At 40.9% G+C, this 19,409-nt stretch overlaps 2 protein-coding genes across 8 annotated transcripts in view; one reads left to right on the top strand and one right to left on the bottom strand.

Moving 5' to 3' along the window:
* Positions 1 to 2: 2 nt before the first annotated feature.
* On the bottom strand, positions 3 to 3,268 carry LOC132193305 (tudor and KH domain-containing protein homolog). 3 transcript variants are annotated; one of them, XM_059613891.1, is made up of 12 exons: positions 2,725 to 3,268; positions 2,616 to 2,667; positions 2,073 to 2,194; positions 1,812 to 1,937; positions 1,578 to 1,752; positions 1,391 to 1,518; positions 1,239 to 1,338; positions 943 to 1,184; positions 791 to 886; positions 516 to 739; positions 307 to 466; positions 3 to 258 (listed from the first exon to the last, which is right to left on the bottom strand). In XM_059613891.1, exons 3-12 carry the CDS (start codon positions 2,073 to 2,075, stop codon positions 157 to 159), a joined length of 1,356 nt encoding a protein of 451 aa, XP_059469874.1. In that variant the 5' UTR covers positions 2,076 to 2,194; positions 2,616 to 2,667; positions 2,725 to 3,268; the 3' UTR covers positions 3 to 156. The 3 variants fall into 3 exon arrangements, with proteins under 3 accessions (XP_059469874.1, XP_059469872.1, XP_059469873.1); XM_059613889.1 differs by having other exon boundaries at positions 2,616 to 3,268; XM_059613890.1 differs by lacking the exon at positions 2,616 to 2,667 and having other exon boundaries at positions 2,698 to 3,267.
* A 1,276-nt stretch (positions 3,269 to 4,544) lies between these two features.
* The window catches only part of LOC132193303 (multiple PDZ domain protein-like), a 114,839-nt gene continuing 99,974 nt past the window's right edge, over positions 4,545 to 19,409 (top strand). For 4 of the 5 annotated variants that reach the window (XM_059613884.1, XM_059613883.1, XM_059613886.1 and 1 more), the window contains exons 1-6: positions 4,545 to 4,634; positions 4,895 to 4,960; positions 5,110 to 5,261; positions 5,611 to 5,829; positions 5,992 to 6,123; positions 6,482 to 6,597. In XM_059613884.1, the coding sequence (XP_059469867.1) occupies positions 4,945 to 4,960; positions 5,110 to 5,261; positions 5,611 to 5,829; positions 5,992 to 6,123; positions 6,482 to 6,597 (635 nt within the window). In that variant the 5' untranslated portion in view covers positions 4,545 to 4,634; positions 4,895 to 4,944. Of the gene's footprint in view, positions 4,635 to 4,894; positions 4,961 to 5,109; positions 5,262 to 5,610; positions 5,830 to 5,991; positions 6,124 to 6,481; positions 6,598 to 10,156; positions 10,420 to 19,409 lie in introns of those variants that run through there. The other variant, XM_059613887.1, reaches the window with a different exon arrangement.

Genomic DNA, 19,409 nt, shown 5'->3' with positions numbered 1-19,409 from the left:
TTTCATTGTTGATTATAATCTTGCATATGTGCAAATAATTTCCCTTCAAATTAGCTTTGTGACAATTTAACTCCAATATTCTGCTGATTTTAGTTTCTTTAGAAATAGGATAGTTTCAAAAAATCAATTTGCATATGTTCCAAAAAAACTTTCGTCTCAGTTCCAATCCTCTTCTCCTCCTGGCAAGAGATTTGGGATAATTGAGGCAACTGGTCTTCCATAGCCAAGGGCAATTAGCTCCTCAGACACAAGCAATCCCTAAACAATTAAATAAAATAAAATACAAAATATTTTGTATTTTCTTACATCTCCATCTCCAGAAGTCTTCAAAATAACACTTGGAATGTAGCTGTGGAAAGGCGACTCGCAAAAACCTTTGACCTTGGCTAGCATGACCTTCTTGTTTTCCGAGTCATAAGTTAGGTTTTCGAACATGTCGACTGCCTCCTCAGACCACTTCTCTTCCCTTTAAAAATAGATGTGACAAATAAACTGCAAGCAAATACGTAACTTACAATTGTTCAATTCCTTCCAAGGAACACTTGATGGCCTGGTGTTTCAGCTCTTGGAATTTAGGATTCAGAGCGAACACACTTGAAATTTTCTTCCACTCGACGTCTCCGTAATCAACATAGAACACTTTGACCCTTTCATTGTTGCTCTTGGTTTTGACGACGGTGCCTCTGTACCACTTGCCATCTTTGAATTGACAGGCTACAGTGCGTCCAACACCTGCAGTCTTTAATTTTCAGAGGTCAGCCAATGATGAAAACAGTGACAAATAATTTACCTCTAACTTGTGGAAATTCCTATTCTCCTCATTCTCATAGAACTCAAAGATATCTTTTTCCAAGGCTTCCAGCAGCTTTAATCTTTCATCTGCAATCTACATTTCAACATAAAAAATAATTTTGTGCGTTTCAAATGTAAAAATAAAATTACTTGAATGTAGAAGCAGCTAGGGCTGGTCAAGGCAGACAAATGTACATTGATGAAATCCTCCTCTGGGGGCATTGTCTCGACATTTGACGATTCATACGATTCAAACACATCAGTTGGGGTCAAAGATTGAAATTGGGAGAACCCCTTGTCCGGACAGTCCTCTTTGATCTTCTCCTCAATCAATCTCTTTGCCTCGGCAACTTCCTTTGCCGTTCCTTTAAGGGTAACTTTTTGACCCTTAACTGTAACATCGGTTTAAATTTAATATAATATTAAAAATATTTTAATTGAAATACCTCCAAATTCAGAGCTGTCAACCGTGATTTTAGCACCAGAATTTTTCTGCAGTGCTCGAATAGTAGTTCCACCTTTGCCGATGATCAGGCCACAAGCGCTCTTTAATAAACAAAAATAAAACATTTGATTTTAATAAAATAAAAATGCTTACATTTGGGACAAGAAACTCTGCAATTTCAATCTTATGCTTCTCGAGGAAATCCTTGACCATGTATTCAGCCTTTTGCACATTTGCAGGAAGCCCTCGGATGATACACTCCCTGTAGTTTTCCGAAGCATCTGTGAATTTTTATTTCATTTTTGCAGATTTGCTTTAAACATATTTTATAAATATTTACTTTCATCTTTGAAAGTGATCCTGGTCGCAGTCTTCTCCTGGATTTCTCTGATTGTGATTCCACTCTTTCCGATGAGGTAGCCGACCTTGTCCTTTTCAATGCGCACCTCACAAAATGTGCGTCTCCTTTTGTTCTGCTGCACTTCCAAGTCTTCACAGCTATCACACTCGTCGTCCTGCAGAAATATATCAAAATCAAGATTTTTTTTCATATTAATTTTTTTTATAATCTTACATCTTTCATCAGGTAATACAGCATAGCAAAACCACCTCCGATCAGTGTGATGCCAAGGGACAAAGGCACTATTTTCACATTGAAAATTTTTGGCCCAGCTGTCAACAACTTTATCTTCCCAACTACCTGAAAGTTGAATTTTTTAAATGAGAAGAAAAAAAACAGATTTTTGGCAATTTATTCGAAATTAAATATAAGTATAGAAAATGACAGTTATTTCAAATAAAAATTATCAGTGCAATGAAAAATAAAAGTTATCACCATATTTCTTTTATAAAGCCGAAATGGCTTCTGAAGTTGGTCTGCGGTCTTATTGTAGATGCTTCTGGGTTTGACGAGTTTTGTTACGCTGCCTTTCTTGTGCTCAGGATTGGATCATGAGTCTGTAAAATATAAATGAGTGTGTTTGTGTTATGCATAGAATGCTGACGATGTTGGATGTCTTGCGTTTCACTGCATGAGAATAAGATCTTGGTCGGCTACGAAATACGATATGCGTGAAATGTATAAAACGTGGATGAGAATAATTATACAAATTTTTTTTTGTAATATATAATTAAATATTAGTTTATGTATTTGCTATATTCTTACAGCTACATAATGTTGGATTGCATGTGCTCTAAAAAAACCAATTCCATATTAAAATTTGTGTACTGTAATTTGCACGTAATTTTGGATGATTATGTAAATATTATGTGTGTTGGCAGAATTTTATGCTCTAAAAAGTTAACCAACTTTTTAGCAATGCAAAATTATACATAAACCATAAACCACAAGAAAGTTTTACATAGTGGAGATACATACTGGAGATAGAGCAGAGCGAAAATTCCAAAATAAATTCACTTCTCAGCAAAATCTACTGGAATAAATCCACCATAATAATTACATTCCGTTTTGCACTTCAAGTTCTGACTTGTCTGAACCCGGAGACGTCGATCAAACCGGCAGTCACAGTCTAACAGCTCACAATTGAAGTTATCTATTTTGTCTCTGTTTATCTACAATTTTGCCTCCCCAATGGAAGAAAGAAGAAAGACAACTGACAATGAGGGTTGGGGGGAAAAGTATGAAATTTTATGTACAGTGAGCCGGAGTCCCGCAATAGGGCCGAAAAGAACAAGGCCGAAAACGGCTGAGCGGAACAAGGCCGAAAAGGAATAGGGCCGAAAAGGAACAAGGCCGAAAGCTGAAAAATAACCGATAATCGTGAGCGCGTTCAGCTCAGCAAATATTTAAACTGAAGATCCTTTGCGCGCCGATACTGAAATCCATCATGCGGCCGTTTCGCATTGGAAAATTGACGAAAATTTAAAATTTTTTGTAGAAGATCTCAGCAAAATATTCTTCATTTTAGGCGAGACATATATCAGAAAATCACAGAAATATGGGGGAAACACATCACAAGATAAATTGATCTCTTGGACTGCATAAAAATACCATATTGCATCGGAACTCTGAAACCACGAACATTTAAGAAATTATTTGTCCAGAAAACTTATATTACTTGTTATGTGTCGTTTTTTTCTTCTTTTTGACTTAAATGTTTCCATTCATGCTCTATTGATTCAAAATTTCCATCATAATTGGAATCATATGAACGTGGTTTGGTGAATTTTTAATCAAGTTTGGTCTGGCCAATTTTGAGAAAAAAATTATTTCGAAAAATTCCCATATGAAACAATGTAAAATTTCAAATATTCAGTTTAATTAATTGGGTGAATTATTTGAGATTATCTCACAGTTTGACTTATAAATACAACGATGATAAAGAAAATTGTGTGTCTTGATCCTAATGTTTTCTGAAACGTCCAGTTTCTTGTAGGGATGACGGGTTGACATATATAGCACGGTAATAGATGCTTCCCTAAAGAAACCGGTTCTTCCTATTTTGTTTGCACCGGTATTTCGGCCTTGTTCCTTTTCGGCCCTATTCCTTTTCGGCCTTGTTCCGCTCAGCCGTTTTCGGCCTTGTTCTTTTCGGCTCTATTCCGGCACTCCAGTGAGCCGCATGAGGCAAGTCGAGACAAGTTCAACAGGTTTGAACGAATCCAAAGCGGCGAACTTGAGCGATTGCACGAGCGGAGAGGAAAACTACATAAAGTGCACGGCCTGCCATCTAGTTTCACTTATGTAACGCGTTGTCGCAAAACATCGTTTTGTGCCTTTTTGGTTCAGTACAATTTGTGCACAAAGCATTATAAAGAATTAATCTAAATTCCCTAAATTCAAAGTCCATTTTTTTTTTAATATTTCTTGGCTCAAATAATTTCAAAAACTAAATATTTTTTATAGTAAAATGCGTAAAATAATGATGCAATAAATAATTTTAATTTCCAAATTACCATAAATTGGATTATTATCATTTTCTTTGTCAATTCAAATTCACTTCGCTTATTGAGATTATAATTTATTTCCTAATTTTTAAATTTTTAAATCGGTGGAAAATTGCATGCTTTTTACTTTTTATCTATCCATTAAAAAAATCCTTTCTTTTTATCGCTTTTTACATTCCTTATGTGTTTCATGTTGTTCATTTATAAAACTAATTTTTGCTAATTTTCACGTAGCAATTTAGGAATAATGGTAAAATAACTCCACGATTTTGGCAGCACCTCCTTTTGAGCCTTTCGTCAAAAGAACGTCTTTTTTTGAAAGCCCTTGAACGCGACCGGCATGCGTGGCTCTTTCTCTCTCTGGTAAATCGATAGTTTCGCGCGCAGTGCCCTGGGTCGGCCGAGGGTGGAGCTGCGTTTGATGCTCACTTGTTTCACGTCCATTGTTTACACCTGTCTGGCTGCGCGCCTGGTATTCGTCCGATTTTAGGTAATTTCTGTCACTTTTTCGGCTTGTTTTTCTTTCGCGACGGTCATTAGGGATTCTTGAGGTCGCTGACCACATTTTGCACGGATTCGCAAGTGGAATCGCGTTGCAATTCGGGCAAAAGGCGCGTGCTCTTGTGATGCCCCCACCCCTCCCTGATTATTGTACCTGCCATCGCATTCCTTCGAAGTGATTGTGATTTGTTGAATTGAACACAAGATCTAGGGAGATTTCTAATTTTGCTCTTCTCCGGTTGATTTCAGACCCATCGTCGACTTGAAATGCTCTCTGCGTAAACGAACCGAAGAGGAAAATGCCGCTGAACGCAGGTAAGGATTAATCTGCTTTTAATATTTATTAAAATCAATTTTAAAATAAAATTATATACATGAGGTGTAATGAAGCCACCATTTAGCTCCTTATTTACAGGTTAATTATTTCTCTGCGTGATTATCTAACTTATAATTGCGTTTTCCAGATGTGTCGACTGCCCTCCAGCTGTTGGAGGGCATCCAGCAATCAATACAGTCCTGTGATGACCCCAAGTTGGAGGCGCACGCCACTGCTGACCTCAACCTTCTCATCTCTGTGCTGGAAAACCCTGTTTTCAGGGGCATCTGCACCATGCAGGTATGATCAAATGAAAGTTTTTGCTGAACCTTTACTTGGAATAAAAATATTAAGATAACAATATTTAAAAAAAGAGACGTTATCTCTTGGATGATAAAAGAATGTCTTTGTTTACATGACATGATGTTTAAAAAAAAATAATATAGGTCAAGTAAGAAATGTGATGTTATTAATTCAGGAAGATTTATTCATGTATCATTTTAATAAAAACATTTAAATTACGAGATCTAAAACAAATAATTGTGAAAAAATAAGACGTTAGTAGAATTAATAAGCCCAAATTTAGCTTTAAGATAAAATTAAACCTTAATTAAATGTATAATTTGGTATAATTAATCAAATTTTTCAGGACGCATTGGGTGAACTCAATAATCAAATCCAGGCACATCCATCCTTGCTTCCCGGAGACTTTGATCTTGATCCGGTGGGACACCTAGTCTTAAATGTCCCACCTGCCACAGCTGGGGTGATGTTTGAAGGCCGAGGTTTTGAGCCAGATGACCAACGAGTGCCAGTAGCAAAGCTTTCAGTCAGCTCGTCCTCCGGCGGGGAAGCAACTTCACCTCAGGTATTGCTTTTTCCTCTCATTTGTAGCCAAAGTTGAAATCGTAACTGGAAAAGAGAGAACAAAAATCCGGATTTCAAAAGCACTTTTTTTCCAAAATTTAAATTTGCTAAGAAAAAATACTAGAATGCAATTATTTTTAACTTATTCTGGGTGACTTTGCAGGTGGCTAGTCCAAATATGATGGGACTTGGAGATCGGCTGCCACAGACTCCAATCACAACGCCAACATACGCTTTAGAATTCCAAAAGGCCATTGAAGCTGCCTCGCTCGGACGAGACGTACACACTGTGCAGGTAGTTGATGCTTTTAATTAATTTTTGGACATTCTAAACAATATTATTAATTTATTTTAAATGTTTTATGTTCAGTAGGGTTAATTCAAGTTACAGTTTCATTGTAAAAAAAATAATGGTTAATTATTGCTCTGTTACTAAAATATGAGTTCAACTGATTTTTTTAAATGTTTTTTATATCTCAGAATTTAATGCCAATGAGAATTCCATTTATTCTCATTTTATTGCTGGAAACTTCAAATAAATTTATTTGTTTAATCAATTTAGTAAAGACTAATAGTGGCTTGTTGATTTCAATCTGTCACATTACTATTGGAGAAAATGGCAAAGGTTAACTTATATAAACGTCAACTTTCAGCTTTTCAAGCCAGAAGGAAGCAGTCTTGGCTTCAGTGTAGTTGGCCTGAGATCTGAAGAACGAGGCGAACTTGGAATCTATGTCCAAGAAATTCAACCCCCTGGCATTGCTGGACGGTAAGTCCCCAATTCTGCTTGTATTCTTTAATTTTTTGGTTGATTCCGTTACGATGTTAAAAATTTAATTACACACAATAACGTAATTACTCCAAAAAGCTGCTATAGGGAAATGTAAGTAATTTGAAATTCTCAAGCATGCTGCATGAAATTATCACGGAACGGTTTTATTTAAATTCACTCTCCACCCGAGCATGAACAAAAAAAATATTCCCTCGATTGAGCCTTTATTTGAAAATGATGAGAAAAGAAACGGCTGGATGCAGCGTCACTCCCTTGTGGCGCAAAACTTTTTCGAACCCACTCCTAACGAGCTGACAGAGGGAGCGAGAGAGATAAAATGAGAAATCACCAGTAGTTTGGAGCCTGTAATGACATCATTAGTGGTACCTTGTGCTATCTCGGCAAATGTTCGAGAAGATTTTTTGTGCACCTCCGAGCAAAGTTCGCCACCTCCGTCCGTCCTGCACTCTCATACACAATTAATGCAATCAAGTCGGGCAGAAAAACGCCCGAAGGGAAATAATTTTTTGAACTATTTTGCTTGTTTTGCCGTGAGGGCGAGCGAGCAATTTCCTCTGCGCCTGTTGACGGCCCTGTTTCCCGCCCTGCCTGCGAACCGTGCAAATGGACTTTAGGGAGAACACTTTACGAGGCTTGCTAATTATTAGGCCGCGTTTGAGGAGGAGGAGCGGCGCGGCGGCAGCAGGAAATGTTATTGTGCTGCCTCTTGCCTCTGATGATGCTGTGTGCGCGGTTATTATTGAGCGAGGAGCCATATCGTCCTTCCATTCTTCCTAAATTATGCCGCAGCCCTCTCTGCTCTGCCCGAAGAGGAGGCCCTTCTTCTTTCTTTCCTTTCGTAGTACATATATAAAAATGGCAAGGACTATACGTAGAGGCCGAGCGAGCGAGCGGTCGGCATTAAGCCCCAGAAAATAGAATTGGATGTTCCACGGAGAGGACCGTGAGGCAAAAGGAAGAAGAAATAATAATGTACAACACGCCTTTTTTTTCCTTCATGCATCACAAATATAATGGATTTGCACGGGAGAAATTGCAAGCCTTTTTCTTATTACATCTTTGTCTCCGTCCTGAGAGGAGGAAAATTTATACCCGCGCTTTACTACTAGACTGGGAAAAAGTCCGGCTGATTTATCCAAGTGTTTGTCACTGTCCTCCAGATTGAGTTTGCTTTGGCCGTTCGTTACTTTTATCTCAGAGAGTATATTTACTTTTTCTCATTTTGGCCGTCACTCAGGTGCGATTTAAATCTGTTTGAAAAAAAAAATTAATTATGCCAAGTCGACGGGTGTAATAAATCACTACCAAAGTTGGCCCCTCCGCGCGGACGCGGTGATGGATGTTTTTTCCACAATTTGTCTTAAATTTCAGTCGAGATCCCCACGTGACGTCAGTGCAAAAAGCGCCATTTATCATTTGCGATCCGGCAGAAAAACCAATACCAGTAATGGTGGCCGAAACGGACTCCCTTGTGCGAATTTCGTCTCGCGCCGATTGTTCAATTTGCAATAACGCATGCAGTGGCTCCGCCGGCCGACCCGGGAGCAGGAAAATAATTCTGTCAACGAATCAATTTTGATCGAACGCGGCGGGGCTTTTCGCGTTTTTAACGCGCAGCAAATCCGTTTTTTCCGCGAGAACGAGCTATCTCTGTGCACGCATGTTTCATAATATAAAAATGGCAGTGCTTTTGAGTTATAGGCGTGTTGCGAGCTCTTTTCATTGATCCACGCGCACGCAGGAGCCTTGTGTACCGACCGACGTGATGGTGCTCGCTCCCACCCCCATGGTGGTGCTCTGTGCACCAAACCAACCCTCCACGGGAGCATATTCACATGTTATACATTACTCGTCGGCCTTTATGCGCGGCGCCGCCTCTCGACGGCACAAACCAACATTTCGGATGCTGCCCTCCCTTAGCTCGAGCCGAGCAGAATAATTTGAATAAATTTGCAGAATTATCTTAAGCGCCTTGGTGGCTTTATGGCGCCTCGCAAACGACTCTGGGGGTGTTGATCGTAATTATCCTGTGCTTTTTGCCTGCCCAGTGTTGGTTATTTATCTTCCGGAATTGCTGTACTTTTGCCAACTTGGCTCCTGCCTCTGGATGCGGAACAAATTTTTATATATCTTGTTCGCCCGTTTCAAAATTAAATTTCGCCCCTTGAGACGCTTTTTAGAGTTTTAAATCCGCTTTCATAAGTTTTTAATTTTCATTTTATTTTAAAGAAAAAAAAGTTTCGATGTTTACTATTAATTATTATATTATTCTTGTTTATTTGTTAAAATCGTTACATCACATTCAATTGTTGGAAACTGTTTATTTGAAAAAATAAAAGGAATTGTTTGACAAAATGGCAAGAATTTAGCTGAAACTTCCAAGATCAAAAAGGCCCCATCCGCCGCAGTGAGCCTCAGTTTACAAAGTCTTTGTTTTGTTTTAAAACTTTTTGCGCATTCAGAAACAGATTCATTGCTCACGCGTCCAATCATAAATTCATCCACCAGCCGGGGCCGTGCCATTTTCCCCCCGTCGGTTTTTCCCAACCATTCCGACTCTCGCGCATTTAAATATGTTCCGCTTGCAGCAGAAATTATTCAGCAAACTTTCACCCTGGCTATTAGGGCAATTTATACATCGAGAGCGCCGAGTGCCTCGCTCGGCACAAACGCCCTAGCTGCCTTTTCAACTTTTTCTCCACGCAATTCCCGACGACTGCGAGCTGATGCAAATGATAGGGCACACTTGTTACATAGCCGACTGCTTGTGCATAAAAGTAACTTGTGTGCCCCCTCGCGTGTGTTCCATATCAAAAGCTGCAAATCGCGACAACCGTAATAAAGCCAGCCAACTGCGCACCAGGAATTTTTATGAAATTAAACTAATGGAAAATTCAACGCGAAAGTTGATCTGCGCCGTAAATGTTTTATGCAAATTTGAGCAAAACATTCTGGACGGAAAAAATATATTCCAGAGAGAGAGAGAGAGTTTAAACCATTTAATTTTCCTTTTATCGAATTTCTTTTTCTCAGCGGAAGAAATTTATAATTTAAATATAAATAATTAATATGATCGTTAAAAATACAAAATCATGAAAACGTACATTTTCATCAACAAGGTCCATTTCTCCATAATTTTAACTGAAATTATTTAACAAAAAGTGCTTTAAATAAATTACAATGTTTTAAACTTTAAAACATGCGATGCAATTTCCACTTTGACAACCTTCCACAAGTTCGGCTCGCCTCCTTTGTTTTTAGAAACTGCATTCTCCATCCGCCCCTCTCATGATGCTAAACGCATCCCGTTTCCGCTGGCCTGCGCCCTGCAAAAAAATTAAAATTCCGGCGCCGAATATTATCGTAATACGCGTGCGAGGGCGAGCCGGAGAGAGAGAGCGCGCGGCCTCCCGTTATTTCGGCGAGGTAAAAAGGGGCGCTTGCGCTAGTTGGGTGCCGCCGCCGCCGCTTTACTACTTTGCCTCGGCCAGCGCTGACATAATATCTTCGCACCAGAGCAGTACGCTGTGAGCCTTGCACTGGTCGTAGCCATGGTGGTGCCGGTGTCGCTTCTCGCAACCCAGTTATCAGCAGCCATGGCGACCTAATGAAGCCAGGAGCCGGTCCGCAAGTGCCTAATATCCATCACCGATGTGGTAATTAAACAGTCGGCTAAGATGGAGAATTTTAAGTGTAGAGTGCATCCCTTTCAAGTTTGAATAATAATTGTCGTTCGGAAAAATTCACTGCCCCGGGAGATCTCGTCTTTCAACTTGAGTGCGTTCGTATTTTAATTTGGTGAGTACTAATATTTTTTTTGCCCCTGCAACACCGGATGCTTGGTTTAAAATGAGACGAAAATATAAACCGTGAGAGTTGGGAAATTTTTCTAAATTCGGTTCTTGTTTACGTCAAAGTTTACTTTGTTTTAATTTACTGGGCGAACTCGAGAGTTCTGCTCCTCTCCCGCTCATAAATAAATAAAGTTGGCTTATAGGTGCCGGCCGAGAGTGCCGGCGGCAAATCCTCCGGGCAACGTGCTGCAAATATCGCAGCGAATTAATTCTACCCTCTGTATACAATAAAACGGACGTGCCCAGAAAAGATTTTCGTCAGATGTGTGCGCTCTAATGGCGGGTGATAAAGGAAGAGTCTCTCTGTTGCCGAGGAAATGAAATCCTACTGCTTTGCGGCTTTTTCGACTCCCGTCCGCACACTCGCTCGCCCGCTCTCTCGAAAAAGGAATCATCAAGAGTGGTCTTTTTCGCTTGCAGATAAAAAGAGCCCCGGTTTCAAAAGAGACGTCGGCGATGTGCCACCGGGAATTTATATCTTCTAATCATTTTCCATCTGTTTTTGAAAACACACGCACAAAGAAAGGATGAATAATGGCACCACCGAATTCGAGGGCCGCGAGATATGTATTATGCTCACGTCGCGTTTGATTTCCCTATCTCCGGCGGGACTGTTTTTTGCGACCGCTCGAAGCATCTTGTTTGTATACGAGGCGAAAATGGAAAAAAAAAGAAGAAGGAAAGCGGCACCAAACAACAATGACAGCTATCGAGTCGTCGAGTGGGCGCCGCCTCACACATACACACTCGGTCCCCTCGTCGCACACGCAAATTGGCAAATTTATCAACTATTGTGGGAGAAAAGGAAAATATATGCGGCCTGCAGGATCAATATAGAAAAAAAAGAAGTATGGGGTGTTGCTCGGCGGGCGTATTTTCTTTATCAGCGCACGAACACCCTTTTGTTTCACTCAGCTGGCCCATTCGCACGGTCGAGAAATGAAAAGTGATCGGAGCAAAAACGTGCCCCCGTTTCATGCCGTTTGAAGTTTTGCCCAAATTAGCGTGCGATGCGGTTGCACGTGCAAAAAAAAGAGAGTGCGAGCGAGAAGAAAGAAAAGCAAGCGGTGCAGTACGTGCGGCCGGAGCGAAAGCGGAAAAAGCAGTCGTCGGTGGACGACGTGCGGAATGAGCAAAAATAACGCACGTGCCGCCGCTTGTCTCTCTCTTTCTAGTTCTTTCGCCTTTGTTGCGGAACGAAGCGAAAAATTAAACGAGAGACTCACACACGGAAAACTAATATTTTGACAGATCAGACGCCCCTCCCTCTTGGGGTGTCCGTTGTTGAGGTGCTCCGCGCTAGTTTGCTCCCTTTTTCGTCCGCCTAGGGAAATGATTTCAGCCCTTTTGCATACACGAGACGGGCGTTTACTTTGCGGTTAAAGTGGCAGGTAAAGCGTTTTTAGAGGACAAAACGCTCGGCGAGCACAACAAGACTTGTCGTAACTCGATATTTAAGCCAGTTGCGCAACGAAATTAGCTCGCAGTAATTAATTTCAGGAGTGCCTTAAATGGAATGATAATGAAAGCGGCCCTCCTTGCTCTCGCTCCTTCACCAACTTTCCGTCCGTACCTGCGATTGGCTTAAATTCGCCCTGCTCGCTCGAGCAACTCGCTCGCTAATTCAGTTTCGTCAAAGTCAGCCGAGTGAGCCGCTGCAAACTAATGCAGAAGGCCCTTGAGAAATAAATATTTGCCTATTTATTCGTGTCCAACCGCGTTGCCATGGGAACAATCGACGCCTATGTAATTTTGATTTTTCGTACAGAGTCGGTGAATTGCTCGTAATTATCCTGGCACTTGCGTGTGTAAATGCATTAGCTGTAGGAAAATAATCAACAGTCTTGGGGAAAAACACTCAAAATGTTTCAAATATAAAATATTCTTTTACTTCTTAAGTGATTATTTGTATTATATACAAGTAATTAATAACTCTTTCATCATCCCGTTTTCGCATCTTATTGTTAAAATTAAAAACCACTTATCAGCAAATATCATGTTTGGTTCTATTTTGAAATCACCAAATGCTTTTTGAATCTAAACAAGTTCCAATGCCGTTCGTCCTTTATTTGCATTTTCATTTGGTCGCAAAGCGGTCAAACACGCAAAACGTGAATTAGGTGTTGACAAGTCCTTCCAAGTCCCTCCACTCTTGTTTGTATACATGGATATGCGCTACTATATGTACACGCAATTAATACCAGGCAGCGCACTAAAATCTAATTGGAAACTGCTCGGCTGGAAGTTGGTTGGTTCGCGCGTATATTAACACGCGCGGCGCATTATCCTCGCAGCGCATAATAAACGACGCTCTGGTGACGGCGTTTATCTCCGCTGCGTTTGAAATTAATTAGCAACACCATCAACCCCGACCGCCGAGTTCGTTCCGGCCTTTCTTTTATTCGACGGGAATCGCGTTCGGCGCCCGGGGGACGGAAGCGCGCCGCAATTTGCCTAATGGGCGCTAATGTCTTTTTGGAGTTGGGCGAATGTTTCCGGCCGCGTCTCCAGAGGTCAAATTTCGCGAACCGCGGCAGGTGCGGAGCCATTTCCATCGGGCCGTTCACGAGGAAATGAGATTGCGCAGATGATGACGGGAAAGGAGCAAATGTGTTGTGTGATGGAAATGAGCTCGAGTGCCGCGTGGGCGGCGGCGGCGTCTCGTGTTTCTCATTCTTCCCAGTTATACGATATCAGTGAGGGCGCGTAGCGTAATGTAGCTCGCTCGCAGACTCTCCCCCCGGAAAAACGACCCGAGGAGCAAAATTGAAATAAGAAAAAAAGAGTCTCTTTAATTTTCTTTTTGCCGTCACTTTTGCGTCGGCGAAGTCGATCTCTCTTTTTTCATATTTGCCAGCCCGAAGCTCATTTCGCCATTGTCAACCGGGTTAACTGAAAATTGGGACGAAAATGTATTCCGTATCAGGCGGTGCTGCCTGCCTCTCTTTTCAATGCGAAACTTCTTCGCGAGGCGCGTAACATATATTTTATCTCGGTTTTCCCTTCTTTTTTTTTCGCTGCCCGAAGACGTCGGATTGATTTTGGAGCTCATCAATATTTTCCGCTGCGGCAAACTTTTTCCGCCCACGATAAATTTCTCATTACGCGCGCAGAGACACACTCGCGAGTTTGGCCTTTGTGATTAAATATATAAGAAGATTATTTTGCGGCATGCAAATTTGGATAGGAGCAAATATACATGCATGGATGCTGGGCTCTTTTGACAAGTCGGATCTTGAACATGTTGAATTCGCAAGCCCTCCGGCCTGTCTGGAGCGTGAGTGTGTGTGTCGGTGCGCCCGCAGTGGAGCTATGCCTGCCTCCTAATAATCCGCCGCGTGCGCTTTATATACCTTTGTTTACACTTAAAACCCTTCATTACATGCAAAGATAATCAGAGCTTCCGCTCTTTGTCAGGCATTATTCATGAGCCGCGTGTGCACCTCGGCCGTATTGATCTCTCAAAGGGTTGCTTCTCCACATCATTTGTTTCCGCGCGAGTGAGAGAGAGAGGGTAGGGCGCGATAAACGCAAATGTTTGCTTGGCGGCTCGAGATTCATTTATAAATTACATCCGCAGGCCCGAGTGCAGCCAGCGGCAATGTTTGTTTTCAATTTGGGCTCCGACGCCCGAAGCGAATTCCGTCGCTCGGGTATTATTGCGTATGCGGTCCGGCCGAACGGGCGACGTGCCACTGTAATCTTATCTAAATAGATAGAACAAGGGATGCATTTCAGTCCTGTTAGGACGGCCAGATGAGATATTGAGCGGCCGCCGGACAGACACGTCACTTGAAAAGACATGCATCGTCGTGTGCTATCTCCCCTGTGAAATGAACGAATGCCATCGACACGAGCAGCAAATGAAATACTCCTCCCGCTCCAAATTGATTTCAAGTGCCAATCGAGCTGCGGAGGGATGCATGCGACGTGATGTAGCTCCCGTCTGCACGGGAAGGGTTACACTTGACTCTCTGTCCTTCCCGCCAAACTTGGCCACTCATTGAATTGCCGGTTACTCGCTTTTTATTGCTCGCTTTGGCCTCGGCTGGCTGCCATTTAATTCCCGACTCTCTGCCCATCAAAATGTCCGGACAAAAACTTTCGTTGGCAGCATCTCGTGCTTTCTGCAAAAGTGGCAATACATTTTCAGCCAAGGTCTGTTTATTTTTGCCCACTTTCCTCTCCAACTTTAACTGCCGAGCTGTTTTCTGTTTTTGTGCTGCACTTAACGTCATTTATGCCCTATTAAGTTGTGATGCCATCATTAATTGTCCCTCGCTCGAGACGAGCAAGTGCAAACTTCCGCCGAAATGCTCAAATTCAATTACGTCACGGCTGACGAGACGTTGGGCTTTGATGTCGACGAGTTGCTTGGCCGCTTGGCTGCCTCTCAGTCGAAAGTTTTAATTGTTCAATTATAGGTTTGGGCGTTATTGAGACCAATAGTACCCCACTCTCAAGCGGACATTCTTACCCCGCAGACGTGCCATCATTATTTTTTAACTCGGTTTCGTTTCAAATTATAAATTCATCATTTTTTTAATTGATCAATATAACAAGTGTGAGCCAGAAAGTTAATTGCTTGAATTTAAATTTGGCAGTAACCAAAGATATTTTCAAACTTCTATCTGATTTTTTTTTGCAATTTTTGATATCACAAGGCTTTTTTCATCTAATTTAAGGCTTTTAGTTATTACTTCAAAGAATTTACTTACAAAAACTAAAAATGATTTAGATTTTTGATTGGTATTTTATTTTATCTTGTTGAATAATGAAAGCCTTTTATAATCAATGCACTGTTACAAATACAATAAATAAAAAAAAATTTGAAATTAGAAATATTTAAGTTAATTTAAGGCAAATTGAGGCAAATAGAGATACGTCCTGAGAGTTATAATATATGCACTGGCGTGTTTGCAACTTTCCAATTAATAATTCCTAATTTCCCTTTACAGATAATCATTTCAAAAATTCTCAGAAATCAATGACGTTATGAGAGATGTAATAATAAAATAATCAATTAATTAGTTTTTTTAAATTTGTACAAACAAATCTTTTATCTTAATTAATAAGGAAATAACCGGGGTACTATTGACCTACAGTCGAGAAAAGTTTAAGAAATTGTTGATGCAAGAAGAAGTGTTGGAGAGCCCTTCAGCCATGTTTTTGTATAAAATTTGCATTTGATCTGTGAAAGGAAGGAAAACAAAAAACAGCGATATTGTTCTCTCTTCGGAGTAAAAGCATTTTTTCATCAGAGGCGATTGCCGGAACAGGTGTGCGCACCCTGCTCGCCAAGCACTCCTGTCGAATCAACAATCAAACTTTGCTAAACAAACAGCGTCGAGCGAGAGAGGGTGAGGCGGAAATATCGTAAATCGGGCATTTTCCTCTTGTCTTCTCTTTGATTTACGATCCGTGTTTATTTATGTGGCGTTAAAATCGGGGAGAGTTTTCAAATCGAGACTCGATGATAAATCTCCTTTCTTTTATTTACGGATCAATACGCGGCGGCCGTCATCATAACCTCTTTTTTTCCTACGGACTCGCGGCGCTCGAAAATTCAACACACACAAAACTAAACAGAGACCGAGTTATTTCTCCGCAAGCCCGTACACAACCGACCGACCCTCGCTCTTTTTCCTCTTTTCCTCTATTGATTTTCCACGCGTGATAACACTAGGTCGGGCGGCGTGTATGTTTTGTTTAGCTGCTGCGCCTGCATTATTTTTGCCCGTCCGGCCCGCCCGACCACCATATAATGGTCACTTCACTGTTTATAGCCGGTCCAGCCAACCAGTTTAATGGTTTACCTGCCCGACGCGCGCATTTGTGTGCGTGCCGTGCTGCGCGCTAATTCAATAAATTAGCAGTGGCGCGCGTTCAATCGTTGTCGCCCCGTCTGCCCGATCGGCCGGAAACACCTGAAGCCTTTTTGCGGAATAAATTCGCCGGCACTTCCGCGTGAAGATCGCGTGTATAAATCTCCTTGCCTGGCTAGAAAATCTAATTTGCCACTGCAAAAGAACCGCCGTAATTTCACATTTTCTTAATTCAGAAAGGACGAAGGGAGAGAGCTCTTGATGTGATAATCTAATTATGGACGCGACCCGGATTCTGCATGCAGAATAAAATTTAATTAGAGGTAATTAAAATATCATTTGGGAGTTGGAGGGCGAAATTTGAGCACTTAATGAGCAGCCATGCCAGGCGAGATTAATGGGGACTTTGAATTTCCTACATATCTCTACTTCCTGCAACGGACCATTTTTTTTAGTTTCTGGCTGCTTTGGAAGGAAACGATTTTTTTTCCATGACACAGTTGTTAGTTTGAACTTTTATCTCTCCAATAAAGCTATAAACTATTCAAGATATGCATAAAGTCCCCCGAGAAGAAGTGTCGCATCAGCACTGCCTGACTTCTTGAAGGAAAAAAAAAACTACAGAGTCGATTTTGAAAGTTGGTGACCAAACAAATAAATCTTGCAGATTTGCAGTTTATGGATGCTTAAAAAGTTTTATATCAGTTAGCTGTGCCAAGCTGGGAAGTTTTTTTTCGTCCTGAAAATTTATTTCTTTGAATCAGTGAAAATAAATCAGAAAGAATTTCATGACCCAATATCAGAGAAATGATTCTCGCAGCAGTCCACGTGCAAAGATTCTTGCGCAACGATTCTGGCAAAACGTTAAAGAAAATTTGTATTGTAAATAAAAGTCTAACTGTAAGCGTAGTTTTAACATTATAAAATTGATTAAAAAATATCATAAATTCGCGTATTTCTTAATATTCGGGCTGCCTTTAATTTTTAACAACATTTAAATATAAACAATTTGTTTCCAATCGATCCACTCTAATGTTTATTTTCATAATGGACATTTTTATTAAATAGCAAAATAGCTCCTAGCAATACATTTATCATGGACTTATGAATCTAGAGCATCGTTTAATTTCTTATTTTTAGTTGGCATTAATTCTTTGATAAAATAATAAAATATTTGTGCTCTGCTGCTCGCTTTAAATGTTATTGTATCGCAGTTTTTAAGAAAGAGATTGAAATGAATGGTCATGTGATGGCAAACACATTATAGTTTTTAGATATTGAATATTTATATTTTATTTTAAATTTTTTTAATTCCTTGTTGATTTTGTATCAAATGCAAGGGGCCAATTTAATGTTTTTAAATTTCAAAGTATCAACTTTTTTGTAAGAAAAAAAAATGAAAGGAAATATTATGTAATATAAAATGCTTAACTTTTATGCGATATTTTAATTTTTTTTAATATACTTTATAAATTTTAAAAACAGTTATAAATGTGCTTAAAATTCAGTTGTTAAAACCAAATAAATTTAATTCAATGAAAATTCACTACAGTCGAGAATCATTTCTGTGATATTGGGACCCACCCTATAAATTTTTAACTAACAGAATAAATAAAAAAGTTCAGGTCAAAATGATTGTAGAATAATGTTGGGATTATCTACGATCAATCTATTCAACATCAATATTTATTATTCCCTAATAACACCGCCCCTGAAAACCTAGTAATTTCACCCCGAACGCGAACTTACATTATCTCGTCTCGTGCCACGAAACGCATGAGATTTGCATGAAATTACGTGGCGATAAAGTTGCCGTAGATGTGACTTTTGGTGTATAATCAGCTTACTGGCTCGGGTCGTGCCAAGTTGGGAACGCGTCTTTCCTGCCCCGGCGCCGAGAGGGAAGTGGCTCGGGGTCACACGAGGTTTGCGCGCAGTAATTGTTTATGCGAGAACAAAGAGATAAATAGAAGTGTGACAGATGGCTGGCCGCGGGGCTATTTGTCAAGCCTCTCTCGCCGACTTACCGCACCGTGCATGTCTCCGTCTTGAGAGTAATGGGCACGAGGTGCAAATAAAGCTTTGTTTCCGCCCCCAAACCTCGAGCGTGCAGCCGAGGTAAAAACGCGACGAAGCTGCAAAAAATTTTATCGCCCAATCCCGCCGTGCTCGGGGCCAAAGAGCAAAAAGAGTAGCAAGTTTCTGAATTAAACACTTTTTTTCTCTTCTAAAAACACCAGAAGGTTTCGTTTATCTCCCATCAACGGAGAAAAAATTCGATTTCACTATTAATTGTCGACGCAATTTCGTTTGCTTTCCTGCCAGCGGAATCGATCCGTCTTGAAAGTGCCGGAAACGGGCTGAAATTTTGCGCAGTAATGACATTCGCAGGGATTTGCGTCCGCCTGCCGCATAAATTATGCGGTACAATTTCCCATCAGTCTCTGCGGCACCGACAGCGAAGAAAGTTTATTCGGCACACCAGTTGACGCTGCAAGAGCTGCGTGTGTTTTCGCAACAAACAAGCGCAGATACTTTTGGGCTTGTGTGCTCGCGCGCGCATCCCCTGTCGCTCTTCTTTCCTTCGTTCTTTCCGTGAGTGATGAGAAAAAGAGGATAATATTGCAGCGCCAGATGTTGCCTCCATCATCTCGCACGAACGGCCTTTTACGGCGTAAAAAGAAAGCATTGCCCCCGACCGACTTGTTATCGTCAGATTTCGTGATTTTTTGCTCCCGGCGGCCCAATGAATAATTAAGCCACCGGGCGGATTAATGTGCTTGAGTGGGGCTTTGTTTCTAATGGAAGAATTCAATTAGAGGAAAAGATTCCTTTGCGCTTGCCCTGCTCGTGCGCGCAGCACTCGGATGTGTTGCTCGTCACATGAAAGAGAAATAACTCCGCCGCCCAGCAATTTAATTATTAATGCTGCCGGTCGGTCTTTTTGTTTTTAGTGCTCGTTTTATTGATTTATGTAACTTGAGCATTGTTCAAATTCCATTCTTCGCCACATTTCGTGCCGCCGCATCCCTCTTTTGTTTAATGAAAGTTCAGGATGCCTCCATTCAGTTAATTAAAGAGGCTTGAGAAGCTTTTTGCCATCGAGCTT

Source organism: Neocloeon triangulifer, unplaced genomic scaffold (genome assembly GCF_031216515.1).
Source record: "Neocloeon triangulifer isolate White Clay Creek 2 clone unplaced genomic scaffold, ASM3121651v1 ptg000004l, whole genome shotgun sequence".
NCBI lineage: Eukaryota > Metazoa > Arthropoda > Insecta > Ephemeroptera > Baetidae > Neocloeon > Neocloeon triangulifer.
The sequence above is the reverse complement of the archived record's forward strand: the minus strand, read 5'-3'. Positions and strand labels throughout refer to the sequence as shown.